At 43.4% G+C, this 20397-nt stretch overlaps 1 protein-coding gene across 2 annotated transcripts in view; it reads left to right on the forward strand.

The window, feature by feature from the left end:
- MED13L (mediator complex subunit 13L) overlaps window positions 1–19699 on the forward strand; it is a 163703-nt gene extending 144004 nt beyond the window's left edge. For both annotated transcript variants that reach the window (XM_083716794.1, XM_083716795.1), the window contains exons 23-31: window positions 1121–1309; window positions 2774–2997; window positions 4001–4143; window positions 4688–4846; window positions 6313–6489; window positions 9168–9322; window positions 13177–13338; window positions 14492–14604; window positions 16634–19699. In XM_083716794.1, the coding sequence (XP_083572920.1) occupies window positions 1121–1309; window positions 2774–2997; window positions 4001–4143; window positions 4688–4846; window positions 6313–6489; window positions 9168–9322; window positions 13177–13338; window positions 14492–14604; window positions 16634–16766 (1455 nt within the window). In that variant the 3' untranslated portion in view covers window positions 16767–19699. The remainder of the gene's footprint in view (window positions 1–1120; window positions 1310–2773; window positions 2998–4000; window positions 4144–4687; window positions 4847–6312; window positions 6490–9167; window positions 9323–13176; window positions 13339–14491; window positions 14605–16633) is intronic.
- The last annotated feature ends 698 nt before the right edge of the window (window positions 19700–20397 follow it).

The raw sequence follows: 20397 nt of genomic DNA on the forward strand, positions 1-20397 counted from the left end.
TCCGTGTATTTATTTTATTTACAGCATTTCTATACCACTTAATACATTAAGTGGACAGAAAACTGAAGCAGCAACAGACAACTTAAACAAAAATATTGCAAAAATACAGAGTTATATATAAAAATGTTACATTAATACAAAGTTACATTTAGACATAGAGAGAGAGAGAGAGAGATCAGTTCATTTTCCTTCTGACACACCCTCCTTCTCAGCCTCTGGGTTCTCACCCAGGATCCCCCAAAAACTCTCAGCTCACCCATAAAAGTCTCACAACGAGAAGACTAGTCTCTTACTCTAGACTTGCTTTGTATGGGCAGGCCCACAGCTGTACCCCGTTCGGCTGCACTCTCCACACCCAGTTCCAGGTACAACAGCAGGTTTCCCAGGGAGTCCAAAGAATGGGAAAGTGCGCCCCCCCCCAGCTCTTTCTTCACTCCCTGTCCTCTCCTCCTCTGCCTCCAACTAGATAGAGTTAGCCTGTCAGGGAGAAGCCTTGGCCAGGACCTTTTCTACTCGATAGCCAGCTTTCTATATGGAAGCCTCATTTCTGGATGAAAGAATTTCCCATCCTCTTGAGTTCCTATCTTTGTGAAGTCGAACGGCCAAGGAGCAGGTTTCCTACTGCAGCTGCTGTTTTTGAGAGCCTGGCTTAAAACATAGCTTTTCTGAGAAGTACTTGGGTGTCAGAGGTTCTCTTGAAGGCCATGGAGTTGCAGTACATCAGACATGCACATGAAAATTGCTTCTATATGACTAAGCAGTGGCATAATGGGACTCTATTATTGATAGCGGGTTCTCTCCAGGCTATTGAAATGGCATCAGTTTGTGTGAACTCGCTCAGCTCACCCCAGTTTGTGGCAAATGGCTCATGTTGTAGAACAGGCAGAATAACAGTGATTGCTTCACACATTAAGGGAACAGCGTGCCCAAATTTTCTACTCTCAAAAAGCTACAACCTCCAAAACAGTTTAAAAATTATCAGGTTTCTTGCTTGCCTTCACTTTTGTGTATATGGGCAAAAAAAATATTTTATGGGTGCCCCTTAAATATTAAACATGCGAACAGGTCCTAAGATGAGCCTTATAATCCTGACATGGTTCCTTTGTCTATCACACTCTAGATTGTGCCTTGCCAATACATGCTGCAGACCATGAAGGACGAGCAAGTCTTTTACATTCAGCACTTGAAGTCTCTGGCGTTCTCTGTCTACTGCCAGTGCAGGCAACCGCTGCCCACACAGATCCACATCAAGTCCCTGACCGGCTTTGGGCCAGCAGCCAACATCGAGATGACTCTCAAGAACCCGGAGGTGAGTGCTCTAACAAACACACACAATAACCAGCCCCGCCCTGGAAAGCTGAAACGGAACCCGGTACTTGGCCTAAAGTATCTAGTTGCTGACTTGTGCCCAAGTTATCGCAAGAAGCAGGCAGAGGAGGACGCAGCAGTTGCTTTGAATCTCTGCTTGAGAAACTGAGCGCAGAGATAGACTCCAAGGCTACCGAGGCTGTTTCAATGCATTGAGGAGGTTAACTGCACAGCTGGGTTTGCAGTCTAACCCTGCCACCCTGAATTTTAGAAGCCTCAAAGCTGAATGATCATTTGCTTCCTTTTCACATGTTACTAAACACCTTAATACGTGTCTCTTGGAATGAAGCAAACACACAGATGCATTGTCTCATCACCCTTAGGTCAGTAGAACTTCCAACTGTGCAAATCAGCAGAACAGAACTAAACTAAACTAAACTAAGCTAAACTAAACTAAACTAAACTAAACTAAACTAAACTAAACTAAACTAACACCACCCAGAAATATGACACTGCAAAAATAATAAATAAAAATGGTGGTGTCAAATGCTGTCTTCCTTGAGCCAAGGATTTATCAGTTGCATAGTGGAACCTGCTCAGTCCAGAATGAGCACCTCCATTGACTTATATATATACTCAGGGTTTCTAAAGTAAGCAGAACAAGAACAGATGTCTACAACAGTGCATATAACCATAAAAGATTAATATAAAATTATCTCACGTGGCTTGACTCTTTTATATGTGATATATATATGTAATTCGTGTATTCTTTGGCATGTCATTATTCGAGGAGAAAGGACAACGACCATACGCTAGCAGTTGAGGCATAAGCTCATGCTTGATGCAAGAAGCTCACTTGGGTCAGAGCCGACAAATTCCACGTAGAAATCTGTTTAAACGTCATTCCTCCTCCATCTCAATTCAAAACTTTTTTACATATTGTGATGAGAGAGAGGAGAGTGGAAGGAGTGGATGAATGGGCACAACACCTGTCCTTGCTCTGAAAAGAAAAAAACAAACAAACTATGTTCTGAGCTTGTTTTGAGAAGTTTGTATGAAGTGGCTGCCCCACTACGCAATGGATTTTTATTTATTTATTTGAGGTATTGATACGCTGCTTAATCATTAAGTGGTGTACACAAAATTACAATTTAAAATAAACCACACAAAGGGTAACAACAAGAAGGGTTCCTGCCTAATCTCAGATGGGAGGGAGTGCCACAGGCGAGGGCCTCCAACACTGAATGCACTGCTTCTAGCCATAGAAGACCATGGAGGATTGTAGGGATCAGATCATCCTTAAGATGAAAATCTTGAGATATTTGCTGTTTGAGTGTTCAAGGCATACAGTGCTGGTAGCTCTCCACAGCCCTTGCTTCAGACAAATGGCATACCATACGCAGAGAGCTGCTGTGACCTTAAAAGCCTTTTCAACATCTTACGTGATGTCTTCTTCTTTTTACAGCGGCCCAGCCCCATTCAGCTGTACTCCCCTCCGTTTATCCTGGCACCCATCAAAGACAAACAGACAGAGCTCGGGGAGACCTTTGGAGAAGCCAGCCAGAAGTACAATGTGCTCTTTGTTGGGTATTGTTTATCTCACGACCAGCGGTGGCTTCTGGCCTCCTGCACCGACCTGCACGGCGAGTTGTTGGAAACCTGCATTGTCAACATCGATTTGCCAAACAGGTAGGGCAGAAAACCGGGTTTCTACACATAGTAGCTGAACATGCTCTTTGCACGCAGAAGGTTTCAGTCATCCGCAGCATTTCCAGTTTGGGGGATCTTGGATGGCTTGGCTTGGCTTGGCTAGACAAGCCCTTTATTTCCCTGACATCTTAGAGTACTTCTGCTAGCCACAGAAGAGGCAGTACTGTATTATTATTATTAGTAGTAGTAGAAATAGCATTAGCATTAATTAATTAATTATTATTATTTCCATTTATGGACTTCTTACTATCTAAAATATCTCAAAGCTGTTTATGCACACCATGAGCAAATAAAACCATGTCAAGTGATTCACATAGCAAAATGCATAATATCCTTATGCATAAACATAATCTAAAATCAGAGAGCACTACAAGGTCACATAAATATAAAATTTCAAACAACGAAACATACACGCAATCAGCCATCCAATCTCTCTCATCATCCATTTCACACAACCGCTGCAACCATTCACTACCTCAAGCATCACCAACCGCCCATACATAAACTACTCACATTCAGCAATATTGCAGCCCACATTTGAAGGGTCACTGCCAAGCATACACAAATAAGATACCCTCTGAAGCAGTACTGGACTCATGACCCATCACTGTTGGACCATCTAATACACCCCTCTCATCTCTCACCTAAGAAGGGGCCAGATCTATACCAGGCTCTCATCTTGGAGGGCATAGAACTACTTCCATCCACTCACTTCCAACTACAGAATCAGTTGATTAGGTGGACTAGTGGTCTGGCTCCGTTTACAGACAATTCATATAGTCACCCCGATGGCGCTCACAGTTCTTGTTTGGTTGCCCATGTGAGAAGAAATACTCTTCAATGTGAATCTATACTACTGCTTTCCAGTTCTTCACAGATGGAGCATAAGTTTTAGAAATACCATGAATTCGCACCTTAAATTAGGTTATTGCTACCCTAGGCTGAAATACAAAAATAATCTTTTGTTCTCTCATCTTCATAGATCAAGGAGGTGCAAGGTATCGGCCCGTAAAATTGGCTTGCAGAAGCTGTGGGAATGGTGTATTGGGATTGTCCAGATGACATCACTGCCCTGGAGAGTTGTGATTGGACGCCTTGGGCGACTGGGCCATGGAGAGTTGAAAGGTACGCTGAGCACGTGCTCTTTAACAGGTTGCAAAGCATAGCAATAGGGACTGGCTTGGGGAACAAAGTTGCTTATTGGTATTATGTTACTTGGAAGAGAACCCTTGATGACAGCACGACAGCACAGATTAAAACCACACTAAGCCACAACAGTCTTGTGCTCAGTTTAACCCCCAGTTAAGAAGTCTGGGGGTCTTCACCTGTAGTACAGAATTATGTCTTCTGTTGGCTGAAAGGGAGGTGGGTGAGAAAGGGGGGGGGGGAGAGGATGGGGAGAGCAGGTGAGCATGCAGAGCAAAGATTATAAGGAAGGGCATAAAGGGAGAGGAGAGAGCCCTTAAGAACTATGAAGCAGAGAACGATGCTGAGGGAACCAGTGTGTGAATGCAGAGCTGTGCAGACAGGGGTGTGTAACTGTGTTGCAGTCAAGTGGGCAAGTTTCCCCTTTAATTACTGGGTTGAGTACTGTTTGGGCTCTTTTGAGTGTGAGAAGATCCCCTGAGAGACTCCAGTGGCATTTTCTCCCTTGCTTTCCCTTTTCCAGACTGGAGCATCCTGCTTGGAGAGTGTTCGCTGCAGACAATCAGCAAGCAGTTGAAGGAGGTGTGTCGGATGTGTGGCATCTCTTCTGCAGACTCCCCCTCAATTCTCAGTGCCTGTTTGGTTGCCATGGAGCCCCAGGGGTCATTTGTGGTGATGCCAGGTAATAAGCCACATTAGAGTCTGATGTTGTGCTTAGTGTGTTTATCTTCACTTATCTTGTCCATTTCCACTATTTTTAGTGGGGGTTGGATTTGTTTTCAAAATAATATATCTACTTTGGCATATGTTGAAGTACTGTGCCGTGTATTCAGCACTGTGAAAAGATGTAGTATGAAGAAGCGGCAGGAGGAGATGACATTTCCCTCATTCGACAACCCTCAATATGAAATACATTGATCTCCTTTTCAATCTGACTGATGAATATTGTGTTCAGATGAGAGTAAAATTTACATGTGTTGAAGCAGTGTAACTGCTGCCAACTGGCTTGCTCCCAGACTAGCCTGAACTGCCCATCTTTGCTGGATCCTGGGTGCAACTTTTTGTCAGAGCCCAATCTGCACAAATTGCTTCCCCTTGAATGACCTATGAAAGCATCACACTGATTTGGTCCACATAGATTGGGCTCCACATGCATAAGCTTTGGGCAAGCATTGTAGCTAACACTTGGATGTCCATTGGACCTAGAGGAAGGAGAGGAGAACCATTAGAGCCCCATTCCCCTCTGCATATAGCTTCTAGTCATTATAATCTCCAACTCAGGTAACATCATGCAGGGATGAGCACGTTAAGTGTTCTAAATTGGAGGTTCAGCCTCCAAATAATGGGGAAAGGATGTGCTTAAGAATGTAAGAGCCTTGCTGCTGGATCACACCAAAGGCCCATCTGTTCTCAGCCAGATGCTGAAGTGGGAATCTCACAAGCAGGACATGAGCACAACACTACTTGTGTCTCTAAACCACAATTCTATGCATTCTTGTTACTTTTCAACAGTATCTCTTATAAAATAAAAGTAGCAGCCTAAAGCGATGTGGGCACCTTCCCTTTATATTTTGATTTTTAAACGTTCCCTGTTCCTGGAAAGCCTTCCCCCAGGGGCATATAATTAAAACCTTTGCCTTCTTCATTGCATGGATATACTGAGTTGGAGAAAAAGGCTGATTTGAATGCAATGGGGAAACCGTTTGGTTCTCCGTTCACACTTCAGTTCCCTCACTAACTTCCTTGTTTGGCTGAGCCATGGTTTCCAGTTATGTCCATATCAGCAAGCTTTGCTTTGAACTTGGGTTGCAAATCCAGTTCAATCCATTTTTTTCCAATTCAGGCTTGGGGAGGATAAATGTGAACTGGAGATGGCTGATTCAGATGCAACTGCAAACCCTGGTTTGCTTGTACAAAAATTGTAGAAAGGATTAGTGTGGGAGAGGGAGGAGGAAGAACCCTACATTTTAGTCTGAGGATCAAACCATACACAAGCAGCTGTGTTCTGATGGGGCTGTGCTGGTTTGAATCCATTTGTTCCCTTTGCTGCTTTTGATAGTCTTAATTTCGCACACTTGCACACTCTCTTTTTAATGGTGCCTTGGCCATTCTGAGGCCTGACAAATCTACTCCTGCTTCTCTTGACAGATGCTGTCACGATGGGGTCTGTGTTTGGCCGCAGCACTGCTCTTAACTTGCAGTCATCCCAGCTGAATACGCCGCAGGATGCCTCTTGTACACACATCTTGGTGTTTCCAACCTCTGCAACCATCCAAGTCGCTCCAGCAAACTATCCAAATGAGGATGGATTCAGCCCCAATAATGGTAAGTCAGCTGCTGGGCAGCATGTAGGGAATTGCCCTATAACGTTGATCAAAACATTCTTGCTCTGACAGTCATTGGCAAGTGCTGCTGCTTTTATACCAGAAGCATGAAGACAAACAATGGGAGCTTCTTGTTCATTGAGAAAAAATGTTTCTTCTTTTTCTGTTCAACTGACTACTTAGCCACGTGCTCTTGTTTAGGAAGCCAAATTGGCCAATATTTGCAAGCTGCTCATAGTGAAAAGAAGCCAAGATTCTTTCTTTAATAGCTTTGGCTAATTGCAAAGACTCTGTGTGGTATAATTTGGCTTTGCTGTGGCTAGTGGGGATTTTGTAAGGGCCGGTCGTTTTCTGACCCTATAACCATATGCGGCAAATATTTTTTAGTGGATGTATGATTTGACCTGTTGTTCTGTGATTAGCATCAAGCTGATCAGTCTGCATGCTTGCACTGTGCCTGATTTGTAGGTTTCTAGAGGGTCTGGAATCATGTGACAGGGAGGGATATTCTGGAGAGAGGCAAATAATGCAAGGCCAGCAGAGATATATGGATAAACTACACAGAACCCAGAAGCTCATTTCCCAAAATGGTTCAGCCTTTTACAGAAGCTTGGCTATTTGTACTATCCCTATACATATCTCTTAAAATGAAACAGGGAGACGGAGAACAATGTATACCACCTTGAGATCCTTGGAAGATAAAGGTGTTCTATAAATGAAATAAATAAAAATGATTTGAATTATTAAGGTTATATTTGTAAAAGCTGCTTCTGAGTGGAAGAGTGATTTTTTATTTATTTTAAAAAATCAGTTTATATCCTGCCCTTCCTCCTCTTGAAGAAATCCACGGAGGCAAACACATAATCAGTAAAACAACTCTTCAGCAATTTTCTGTAGGAAAATTAGGAGAATGTTAGTACTTTTCATCTAGAGAGAGAAGAGGCCTTAAAAATGGATGCAAGTTGCAGTATGAAGGAGGCCCTTCAATGATTTCTTTTGGGGGGGGGGGGTTAAAGCAAAGGCCTGGCTTTGATCTGCTGATGGAATTTAGTGGGCCTCATGGGGGACACCTACCCTCCAGTGCCACTGTCCTTTTATGGCCCCCAAATTCCGCCTGAGCACAGGGCTTCCAAATATTTAACCTGCATTAACCTAGCCTTTGGGGTTTCGTGTGCTAATTAGAGCCATGTCTAAAGGCTAGCATTTTCCAAAATGGTGTTAAGATTTAATTTTCTCAACTCCTTGTTCTATGTTTAATAATTAAAGCCTCTGAAGCCATTAACCCTCTTGTTTGTGCCTCGGAGGCTGTCGAGAGCATGGCAATGGCTTTTTGGTTTGTAGCGCACACGTTTGTAGGAAGCAAGCTTAATAAGCCAGGTTAAAAATCACTTCTGGCTGCTGTCTTTGGAAGAGGAGGAGGAGAAGGAAGAGTGATAGATTTGTGGGAGGGAAAAGAAGTGCTTCAGAGAAGGTGTGGATGAAGAGAGTAGCCCAAAGACTCCTGCCCACCCCATCTCTTGGTCTTTCTCTCTTTGCTACAAACCAACATCATATACTTTCATTTGTAGTAAGTCAAAAGTTGTTTTCTTTTTTCTTTTTGACACACACAACCAGCCAACACAGTTCCCTTGGAAAGGAGGAAACCATTCACCAAACATTTAGAACTCCTTCGCAAACAAGAGATCTGTGTTTGAAAATATTTTTGGAATTGTTACTGAGCAAGAATTTACTGCCACTTACTTCACTTTCAGCAGGGACTTCCTGGAGAGTGCATTAAGAAATGGAACAACCTGAATTTTCATGTGTGGTGCATAAAAAGCCCATGAGGCGACGTAGGGGGAAAAAAACAGACTTAGGGGTTGGAGAGGGAGGGGAAGTCACATTGCACAAGTGGAAGTTCTTGCTTGAACAGGATGACTCCCTTGGATCCAACCCTTTCTCAGCCTAATCAGCCTCACAGGTCTGTTTTTAGAATGAAGCGAGGCCTCATAATGTAACCCTGTATTAAGCTCCTTTACTGTGTGATATAAACATAGTAAAGAAATAAATACTATTTAATTTAGCATAGCCCCATGAAATTCTGCTGTCCTGTATTGAGAGGGAGACGGTTCTCAGCCCTGGTCCCTTGACACGAAAGGTTGCAAGGCTTTGAGCCACTGATGAGCAGCTGCCCAATTAGAATGTGCCCTGTTGAAAACTGAGTCCTGGCTATTCTCCTGACAGAAGGGACACCTGTCCAAAGGCAAATATTCTAAACAACAACCACAAGCAACACGTCGGCTAATACTATACTGACCATATTTTTTATAATATCACACTATTTCAAAATTCATGAACAGATGACATATAATATGTGCATGGAGTCACAAATTAATATGAATTGAATAAATGTTCCATAAATAGAAATGGTAGGAGTGGTAAGTCACTTTCAATGAGCACTAAAATGGTCACTAAAATTTGCGACTCCATGCACATATTATATGTCTTCTGTTTATGAATTTTGAAACAGTATAAAAATATTGTTGTTTAGAGTGTCCTGTTTTGCAACACAGGGGATTTTCAAAGGCAAATGTTAGCATTGGCCATTCCTCTGTGCAAGTGCTGCCGTGTCCCGAGTCATTCTGTATCCCACAAGGCAACATGACTAATCTCTTCTTTCACTCTTCCTTCCTCTTTGAGATGACATGTTTGTCCTTCCATTCCCGGATGACATGGATAACGACATTGGGATTCTAATGACTGGGAATCTCCACTCGTCTCCCAACTCTTCTCCGGTCCCTTCCCCTGGCTCTCCTTCTGGGATTGGAATCGGACCATCCTTCCAGCATAGCCGGGTAAGTTCCTTTCGATTTCCGCACTATACTCGCTCAGTAGGTAGTGCTCCAAATCCATTATGCGTTTGGGCTCTTGTCTCCCCTCCCTTTCAGTTCATTACAAAGTGCTTACTTTAGAGCAGGGGTGGGGAACTTCCTGGGGTCCACATGCAAGGGGAGTGACCCTTACCCTTGTCCAGTAAGGCTACATTCCAGCCATGCAAAAATTTAAGGGCTTCTGCACTCATTCACCTGCCTGTCCCAACAGTCTATCCAGCCTCCACCCATACAAGCAAGAGACATCATTGCCATTCAAGGATACATCCCAGCCAGACAAAAGCACTCAAGGGGGAGCATGAAGCACAGCCCGTGATGGGTGTGGCCTCAGTAGAGTCCTGAGGGTCAGATAAAGAGGCCTCGGAGACCACATTCAGAAGTTCCTTGGGGTCCTGCTTTAGAGTAGCTAGGATTTCTCTGGGGGAGAATGTTGTGCCACATTGCAAGAAGCAAGCATGACAATCGAATACAGTTGGTTCTTTTTGCAAACCGTGCTGAGGTGCCCTTGGCTTCAAGGAATCACATTTAAGGATTCAGTTTTGGAAACGGGCTAGATTTAAGTTTCCACAGAAGGGTTTCTGCAAGAAGAGAGGCTTTCCCCCCACCCCCACCCCCTCCTTTCCTGCTAGCGATAAAACCACCCATTGGAACGCACGCTCTCCAGGTGCTGGGATTTTTATGCAGATTTTGTTTTCTTAGCCCAGGGTGCTTGTAGTTCAGCAGTTAGTTCTCCTTAAAGTGGCTTTTAAGAAGCTGGCTCCAGCATCAAAGCTTATTTAAAATGTAAATTAATTTTGTTAATTTCAGAAAGGAAGGTTCTAACTCTGGAAAGCTTAGCGTATAGTTGAAGTGTTTAGCAAAGTTCCTCCCACTTGCAGCCTCTGTGGCACGAGGCACTTCACAGGGGTTATTATGTATGCCTATCATCCTTTGCTTGGAATGCTCCTGCAACCTGCAGGCTGTGCATTTTTAAGGAGATGGTGGCGGCAGCGGCGGCAGGACTTGTAAAGTGTTTTCTTTTCAAAAGAGAACATTTTCCTTCATCTTCACTCTCAATAAATGAAGGATAATGGGGACAATAAAGTCAATAGAAAGGTTCTGATGCTGCTTTCCTGATTAATAGCACATCTGTGAGTTTCGTAGCTCCACTAAGGCAAACATCTGTTTTCTTCTTCTTCTCACTCAAAGTGAAATGGCTTTGTTTTTGCATCCTGGGGGTTACGCATTTACTCCAGTGGCAGGTGCGGAAGTGGTGAGATCTCCAGTGGCCCCGAAAGGCAGCTACTGTGTGGATTTCCTTTGGTGTGGCAGATGCAAATTTTCCAGAATCCTGTTGTTTACTAAGTGTGGCACTGAATGATAGAAATAGGCTGCTGGCCTAGTTTTTATATTGTATTCGTGTGCCCCCCCCCGACATTTTCAAGTTCCTGCTCTCTGGGTTAACCTAAATATATTGCAACATGCACACCTGTCCATAGGGTACTTTTTTGGTTCTTAAAAGCAGAGATGCCTCTGTTACCTAACTATCGGGACTCTTCCCAACCCACACCCTTCACATCCTCCTTGGGTATTTTTGTCTGGCTTGAACTTTGATAATGCCTCTTGCTTCCCTGGATAGAGGATAGAAAGGGATGCCCAAGTGCTTGTAAAACTAGCCTATGGTACAAAGCATCCATTGCTCCACTCACTTTCCCCTCTGCCCTGACTAGCTCTGGCATGCGGCCCCCGGAAAGTTCCCCAGAAGAGAAGGTGGCCCTCTGTATGAAAGAGGGTCCTCACTCCTGCTTGAAAATGTAGCCTTACTATCCTTTCTGTACCTCACCACCTCTGAACCCTTGCAACCTTCCCATTCTGCACCCAGCCCCTGCAGTCTTCAAGCAAACATGTTGTTCAGTAATTTCTACCAAGTCGTAGCCATTTTTGCAGATTGTTCGCAACACGGCGTGACAATCCTGCACAGCCTCAGATTTCTCCCATAATGAGATGGGCGATCAGGGAGTTTGGTAACCCAGCGAGGCCCCTTGTAGGCGAATGCCTTTTGGAGCAACTAGCTTAACCATTAACACGAGCCTGGTAATTGAGGTGTAATTTTTGCTCGTAGAAAAGCAGCAGCGTGTGATCATTTCCCCCCTAGGTCAAGGGAGGGCACCCTTTCGTCCGTGGACCTTGTAATTAATTGCTGCGGTTTGCAAGCGAGTCCTGCTTCCATGTCCTGCTGTTGAATTTTCAGCCAGGGGAACTCTGAGGCATTCTGGGTGGACAAACTGGTCACTTTGAGGGCTAGCTTGATGAATAAAGTAATTTCAACTTTAGCAGGGACCTGTTAAGTGGTTCCTTTTGAGGATGTTGTGGTGGTCAAGCTGTCTCTCAAATCACCTGCAGTTACTGTAAAAATGAACCACAACTTTATTGTTTTCTGGAGGAGGGATGGGGTGCATATTTGTATTTTATAACTGAAAACATTATAAAACATTACAAATTTAAAATCTTGAATAGTTCCACGGAGTTTGGAGCCCAACCTGTGATATGTCTGCAAATGTACATTTAAAAAAAATATAGCAGGCACATCCGATTTCCAAGAGACTGCGATCTACTTCCACTATATTAAAAAAAACATGGGCAATGATCTATCCATTGGATTGACCACAATTGTTGAGCTTTTTTTTGGGGGGGGGGAAGCTTCATCAAAGTTAAGCTTTTTGGGGAGAGGTTCAGCCAAAGTTGTTGACATCCCTGCCATTTAGCATCTAGCACAGCACCTTACAATTGCTACAACTGGCAGAAAAATCATCAAGTGTTCTGCCAAGACCCTCAGCAATTTCAGGTGGTCTCTGGGAAAGAAAGTTTGAGAATGACTGCACTATACCATTGAAATGTAAGCTAAGGCAATCATGCACCACACCACAGTTTGATCTAAGTGCCTTTAATTACCAGAATCAATGCACAAATTCTGCCATCAATACGCTGTGTGATATGCAGTACATATAGCAGCATATTCCACATGATACTGGAAGTAACCCATATGAACAGTGTGACTTGTAGACCAGTTTTGCATTGAACGTTGATTGATTTGGTGGAAGTTGTTAGCTCCTGCATCCGTCCATATTTCAACCCAGCTGATCAGCACAAATGTTGATCGGAAATTGTCATGCTCAGAGAGCAAAGAGAAGCCCGGTGGAATACAAATGTATGTTGAAACAAGACATAACATTTGTGTGGTATTCTAGGGTTTGGCAAATTGCCTTCCCTGAAAAGATCTCATAAACTAAAAGTATCTGAATGGGCAGAACTCAAATTACTGTTAATTGGCTGTACGGCATGATTTTCTTATACAAATATTGGGGCATGTGGTCTCTCTCTCTCTCTCTCTCACTCACTCACACACACAAACACACACACACACACTCTTTATTCTCAGTAGTGATGGAACTCACAGGTGGAAAATAATTTTATTTATACATATCCTTGTTATTTATTAGTCAATACTTTATTATTATACTTTATTATTGGACCTGCACTACATCTTTGTACTTTTGTCCTTCCAGCCTGCGCCACCTTATCATTTACATTTTTGATTCTTTGTTTTTCTCTCTGTTTCTTATGCTTGCCATTCTTAACAGGATCAGTAAAATATTAAATGAGACAAGGTACAACATTTGCATGATTTGAGGGGAGGACAAGACTGGCAGTCAAATTTGCCACCTCCCTTTAATAAGCCTCCTGTACCAACCGAAGCTGAGTACCCCATTGTCTTCTCCATGCGTCATTCATGCCTAATTTTGCATTTCCTCCCCCTATCCCCCTTCTTGTTTCTCCAGAGCCAAGGAGAACGTCTCCTCTCCCGGGAGGCACCCGAAGAACTGAAGCAGCAGCCTCTTGCTCTGGGGTACTTCGTCTCTACTGCCAAAGCTGAGAACCTCCCTCAGTGGTTCTGGTCATCCTGTCCACAGGCCCAGAATCAGTGTCCCCTCTTTTTGAAGGTTTGTTGGACTTTTTTTTGAAAAGAATGCCATTGCTTCTGGTGGCATCTGTAGCCTGAGTAGAGCTCTTTCACTCTTGGTCATAGATAAGTTCTTAGACCCACCTTTGTAAGCGTCTTGTATGTGCCCTTTGCTATAGAGAAATGCACTCAGGGGAATGTTGTGTTGCTGTCTTTGGCACGACCACATCCATCTTATCTTAGCCAGAACTTCTTGCTCTTTTGTAAGAATGTACCTCAAGCAGACAGAAGAAGGGCAGGGAATTGTAACTGGGTTGCATGCTCCACTTCAGATCCCTTGCTCAATCCCTAGCATCCCCACTTAGTGGCACTGAGACGGGAGCCTCGTTCTGAGACTTAGTCCAAGTTTCATGGCTAAGCATGGATTCAAATGCCTGTCTTCCTAGTCGAAGCCCTCTAGGAGGCCCAGAAACCTCATTTTAATTGTCACAAGCCCTCTTCCCATCTCTCCTACCCCAATGCCCACAATGCCCACCCCGGACCAGATTCATGAATGCTGTTCATAATTCAAGTTGGTGGTATTGTTAAAACTGGGACCAAAGCTCTCAAGGGTTCCTCTTGCCTTCCTGTGAGTTGCTTGGCCAGGGTGGGGTGGGAGGACACTTACCTAGATCAGCTGCAAACTAAGCACCTCACTGAAATGCATGTGGACTTGCCGAACATGGTGATAGCAGCAGTTCCTGCTTTTGTCAGCAAAAACAGATTCTGATGTGATGTGGTTGGGCAGCGAGGGCCAAAATTGCTTTGTTAGGGGTCCCCCAGGGCACCTTCCTCACATTCACCCCCCCTTTCATATTTGCAGAATTTCCATAGCTCCACTCTCCCCGTAAGCGGCAAGAACCAGTCTTGATCTCTGGCTGAAGGAACTCTTTGGCCAGCTTTCCCCCCACCAAGTTGAAGGAGATGTCTTTGGCCAGTATTTGTCTTGGGAATCTTTTGGGCACGTTTTGAGAAGGTTGTGGTTCAAGGGGATGGAGGAGAGAGCAGAACCGCTCTGCAGATTACAACCCCGCTAGCCCAAGCCCTTTGGTCACCTTAGAGTAGCTGCTCCCTCGTCGTCAGGTGGTGGTTATGAACCTGGAAGGAAACTGCAGCAGCCCTGTGTGGTGACACCTGTCTTTTCCCCAAAACAGGCATCGTTGCATCACCACATCTCTGTCGCTCACACGGATGAACTCCTCCCTGCACGGAACTCCCAGAGGGTTCCCCACCCCTTGGACTCTAAAACCACGTCTGATGTTCTGAGGTAACTGAGTTTTGTGTCTTTTCAAGCCCCGGAAATAAGTGCTGGCCTTTGACCAGCCCTTTGATCTTTGCTCATCTGCTTTGAAAGATGTCTGTTGGCTCGTTCTGCAGACCTTTATGGGAGGGGCATGTGCAAACAGCCCTCCTTTCCGTTGGCCTATCGTTGCAGGACAATGGTGGCTGGGACTAGTGGGATGGAAAGCAGGGAGAGCAACAGTGGGCAGATCCGATGAAAAGCAGAGCTGATTCTGCCCCATCCTCATCCCTGCTGCATCCTACAAGGGCCTCGCTAAGGCGCTGCAACCTGTCAGGCCCACCTCTAGACTGGCTGTAAGGAAGTAGGCAGATAGTTGGAGAGCTAGCAAAGGGCAGATTGAGGGGCAACACCCCATTTGCCAGCCAGTCTCCACTGTTGCAGGAATTTCCATCCTAGCTGCCAGGAAGGTTGAGCCAGAGAGTGGTGAGGAATCGTCACTAGCATTTGACAACATCCTTGATAGGAAAAGCTTGAAACTTTGAAGATTTTAGAGCAGGCATAGGCAAACTCGGCCCTCCAGATGTTTTGGGACTACATCTCCCACCATCCCTAGCTAACAGGACCAGTGGTCAGGGATGATGGGAGTTGTAGTCCCCAAACATCTGGAGGGCCAGGTTTGCCTATGCATGTCTTAGAGATAAGGTCATTTCTTTATTAAAGCTAGTGTCTATTGTATTTTTTTTGGTGGCCAAGGGAAGCCATATACAGTTGTGTCATGGAGAAAGAAGCTACATTTCACCCTGCCCTTTAGGCAGGGCTATGCTTCTCAATATTCTGTCTTTCAAAAGTGGAACAGCAAGCTGATCTCAAAATATTGAGCAGTAGGAAAGAGAAACCTCCTTCCTTACAGACCTCCCCCAGGTGTTAAGATCAGCAGGCAGGGTGCCCTAGGTAGTCCCACCTCCCTCCGACATCTGGGGAGGGTGCCTCGGGATAAAGCATTCTTTGTGGGAGCCCCTAGGCTGCAGAATTCCTTCTCCACAGAGGTGTGCCTGGCACCTTTGCAACACAGCTCTTGTCAAATGCAGAAGACATACTTACCCTCCTGCGATGTATACTTTTTTCAGTTCAATTCTCAAACCTTTATTGGCATTTATACAAGATTCCAATAAGGTTCAGTACAATAAAACCACTCAGCAAAATCTGCATCTAACACTTAAGTTAATGTTGTATAACATTCACAAATCCTCATTGCATGTTGCAGAAACCTGGCTACTATCTCCATCTTTAATAATAATAATAATAATAATAATAATAATAATAATGTATTATTTATACCCCGTCCATCTGACTGTGTTGCCCCAGCCACTCTGGGGGGCTTCCAACATATATAAAAACATAATAAAACATTACACATTAAAAAGATTCCCTGTACAGGGCTGCCTTCAGATGTCTTCTAAAAGTCAGACCGTTGTTCATTTCCTTGACATTTGATGGGAGGGTGTTCCACAGGGTGGGTGCCACTACCAAGAAGGCCCTCTGCCTGCAGCACCTTATTTCTGTGTATTAAAGAGTTTTTAATACTGTGTTTTGATTGTCATAACCGCCCTGGGACCTGCTGGTGAAGGGCCGGTAATTGATACATCAGTAAATAATAATAATAATAATAATAATAATAATAATAATAATAATAATAATAATAATAATAAAATAATAATAATAATAATAATAATAATAATAATAATAATAATAATAATAATAATAATAATTATACCCCACCCATCTGGCTGGGTTTCCCCAGCCACTCAGGGTGGCTCCCAACAGAATATTAGAAACACAACAAAACACCAAACATTAAAAACTTCTCTAAACTATCTAAAAGTCCGATAGTTGTTTATTTCCTTGACACCTGATGGGAGGGTGTTCCACAGGAAGGGCACCACTACCGAGCAGGCCCTAAAGTAGAAGCCTCGGGAAGTGGAAGGTTGTGAGACAGAAGGAGCCCCTTGTCCTGACCCACCATCCCCTTTCTTTCCCTTCTCCTCTCCTGCAGGTTTGTGCTGGAGCAGTACAATGCACTGTCGTGGCTCACTTGCAACCCCGCAACTCAGGACCGCAGCTCCTGCCTTCCTGTCCACTTTGTGGTGCTCACACAGCTATACAATGCCATCATGAACATCCTCTAATCACCCGGAAGCGCCTGGATGACCTTCCCCTTCAACCTGAGAAAGACGGGCCGTGGCTCGCGAGGGTCGGAGGAGCCCTTCTCCTCGTCGGACCCCAGCCTCTGGGGCCCAAGCAGCGCCATGTTTCTTCCAGGAATAATAACAGGAGGCTTCTCCAGTGTTTGTGGAGTGTGCCTGGTGGGCCACATCAGGACTTCTGCCAAGCATACCAGACAGTGAGATGTACCACAACATCAAGGGCAGTGTTAACGCAGTGGCAGGACGTTAATGGAACAACGGACCACAGAAGACAGTGTCCTTCCGTTTTGTTATTTCTTTTTTTTTGTTATTTTCTGTTTTGTTGCGCACGGACAAGTGCCCTTCTTCCGAGCGAAATGTTGTCGTGACCAGTTTGGGTGGCCCAAAACTCTTTTAACATTGTTCCTTGAAAAACCGCCGGATGAACGTGGCTGCAATGAAGAACCAGTTCTTGTAGTCTTTTCAAAAGAAAAATAGTGGGATTTCTGTGTACCTGCCATTCCTGTCTGAGTGGATTGGGTTGAATGCATGCATTTGTTACCTGTCCATCTAGATGCGGACGGTCTTGGAGATGCTCTCTTTGAGTTTTGCTTGTTTTTTAATTTATTGATGGGGGCTGTTAAATTATAGAGGACCAGGTACAGTAGTTGATCCAGCTATGCTCTGCCAAGAAGTATTTATCGACATACCTCGCATTCTTCTGACTGAGAAATGGGGTAAAAAACATGGAGGAAATCCAAAAAAATAAAATAAAATACTAAGTTAGGAAGAGCATTCGAGGAAGAACTTTAGGAGTCACTATTTTTATTATTATTATTATTACTATCTTTGGTGGACTTTTTTTGGTTAAGGAACTCTAGCGAGGTTTAAATAAAGTCACATGAACAATAACGCAATGCAGGACAACAGACTAGTGGGAGGCAATAAAACACTTTAGCGTCGAGGCAAATTGAAGGGAGAAATACTGATTAAGAGAGGAGTCTGATGGATGTGGAAATTATTCCCGAAGCTCAAGTCACCTGTAAACTGGGAGAGACTCATCTGTCATATATTCGTGTGTGTTATGTATGTATGTGTGATATATATGTGCATACACACACACACACACACACACACACACACATACATAGATTGTTTACACTCTTATCAGTTTTGAATCTGGTGTATTTGTCTATAGGAAGAAAAATATTTCAAAGAAATAATTTTTAAAAGTTGTATCATTAAATTAGTACTTGAAAATGAAAGACCACTGAGGTGGAAAAAAAATGAACCAGTTTAGTTAAAATGTTTGCCATTTTTTTAAAAAAGTTTAAAGCAAATCATATTATTTTTATGACTCCTTAATTCTAGGATTTGAGAAGTCTATGCTGTTAAAAGATCCCATTTCTAATGTTTCTCTTTGCACTGTGGGCAGGCCTGGGCTGCTTTAAAGAAGAGGAATCAAGTATTGTGGGGACGTGGTCCAGGTTGCTGACCATCGTCCTTAGAGAGAATACCATTTTTGAAGTTCTTCCAAAAGTCCGTCTTGTTCTGGTTAAAAAAAAAAAAAGGAGAAGAAAATAATAATAATAATAATTAATTAAAATTTCTATGACTTTAAAGAATATTTTTCTTGAAATGATGGTGTAAGGTTTAAAAACAAAATTTATTATTAAAAATAATAATCCCATGCGTGATGGGTGAAGGGATCGGTCAGAGGAAGACCCTGTAAATGGATCGCTTTTATTCTCTGCTCTAGGGGCAGGGCAGGGCAGGGGGGACCTTTGCAATGTACAGGAGGGGGAAAATCAGATATATCAAAACCATTTGTATCTAATGTATACAGTGTAAAATTGATTTTAAAAAAATATTGCATTACTATTTTTTCTTAATCAGAAAGGAAAATTCTCAAGGCCTTTTGAAGAGCATTAAAAGATGAAGATTGTAAACTTGTATACAAAAAAAAAAAAACTTGGTGAGGAAAACTATGTCAAGTTATCTTTTACCATTTTGGGGATTCTTTGTTCCCAAAATAACCCTGAACTTTGAATTAGAGATGGATTTACTTTTACCTTTTTTCTTTTTAATGGGCTGTTTTTACCGAGGGGGTTCTTTCCTTCCCCAGAGATCCAGTTTTATTGCAAAAATTAAAATGCCTCCCCCCCACCCCACAAATAAGGGGATGGAGGGGTAGGGAGAAGTAGTTTTCATCTGGTGGTGTTTTTATTTAATTTTTTTAAGTTAATAGAAGCTGGTAACATATTTATACATTTTTGTGCAAAATAAATGAATGGCAATAGATTTTAAAAAGAAAAAAAAATCTTATGTACTTCAGTGTGAAAATCTGTATAATATTTCCCTTTAAAATATGCATTATTTTACTTGTGAGTTTTTTACTGAATTAATCTGAAATGTACAAGCCCTGGATTTCCTACAGAGTGAAGAAGTTATTTTATTTTTTTTAATTTCTAATTTTGGAAATCATGCAGAAATTGGAATTATAACAGTTTGAGCGAAGTGGGGTGGGGTGGGTGGAGGCAAGCAAGGGGTGTGCAGGGGGTGTCCAGCATGCTTGTATGTATATTTCAGAACCTTTTTTAAATGTAAAAGCTGTACATTTCTTGGGGCGGGGGGGAGGGGAGTTCTGAGCTTTTTTTTCCCCTTGAGCATTTTTGCAGTGAGCCTCTTTTATATATAGCCAACAATTTGAAACAAAAACAAAACAAAACGAGAAAAAAAAGAACTATGTGAAGTTCATTTTAAATCTTACAGTATATCGCTGGTACAATACACTAAAAAAAAAAAGACTTTGATAAAAAGAAGAAACAATAATAATAAAGACCTCCATTTTAAATGTCATTCATATATACCTTGTGGATGAGAGCTATATACTTTTACACACTTTTTTAGATGAATAAATTATTGAATTACTGAAACTCGTGTGGGTTTTGCCGCTCTATTTACGTGCTGGTGACTCAACAAGCTGCTCGTCGGCCCATCTTGAGTTAACTGTGCTCTTTTGGGGGGGGGAAGGGCAAGGCTATAGGATAGCTAAGTCAGTAGAGCACAAGACTCTTAATCTCAGGGCTGTGGGTTCAAGCCCCACGTTGGGCAAAAGATCCCTGCATCGCAGCGGGTTCGATTAGATGCATAGCTGTCAACTTACAGATTTGAAAATAAGGGACCAGCAGCCTCGAAAATAAGGGATCAGCAGCCAAAATAAGGGATTTTAGTCAACCAGCAGCCAAACGAAGCCTCAAGTGGTGGTTCCCATAGCGCAGCAACCTGGCAAAGGGTTGCCAGCAAGGAAAACCACCTTCACCTCTCCGCTGGGAAGTGCTGAGCAAAGGCGAGTCCCCAGGCAACGCGGCCGATTTGATCGCCACAAGGCATGCAAGCTCCACCCCCCAGTCTTTCTTAGACTCCTTATTGGGTGAGCAATGCAGCCAAGCAACACAGGTGGAGCCTCCCTCCTCCCTGGCCGGCAGGGAGGGAGGGGGAGGAGCTGCTTCCTTTGAAACCCGGGAAATTTAAGGACTTCATCAATAAGGGACAGCAGCGGGACATGGCGCTGGGATAAGGGACTGTCCCACCAAATAAGGGACGCTTGACAGCTATGATTAGATGACGCTCA

The sequence above is a fragment of the Podarcis gaigeae genome (assembly GCF_964106915.1).
Source record: "Podarcis gaigeae genome assembly, chromosome: 16".
Taxonomy (NCBI): domain Eukaryota; kingdom Metazoa; phylum Chordata; class Lepidosauria; order Squamata; family Lacertidae; genus Podarcis; species Podarcis gaigeae.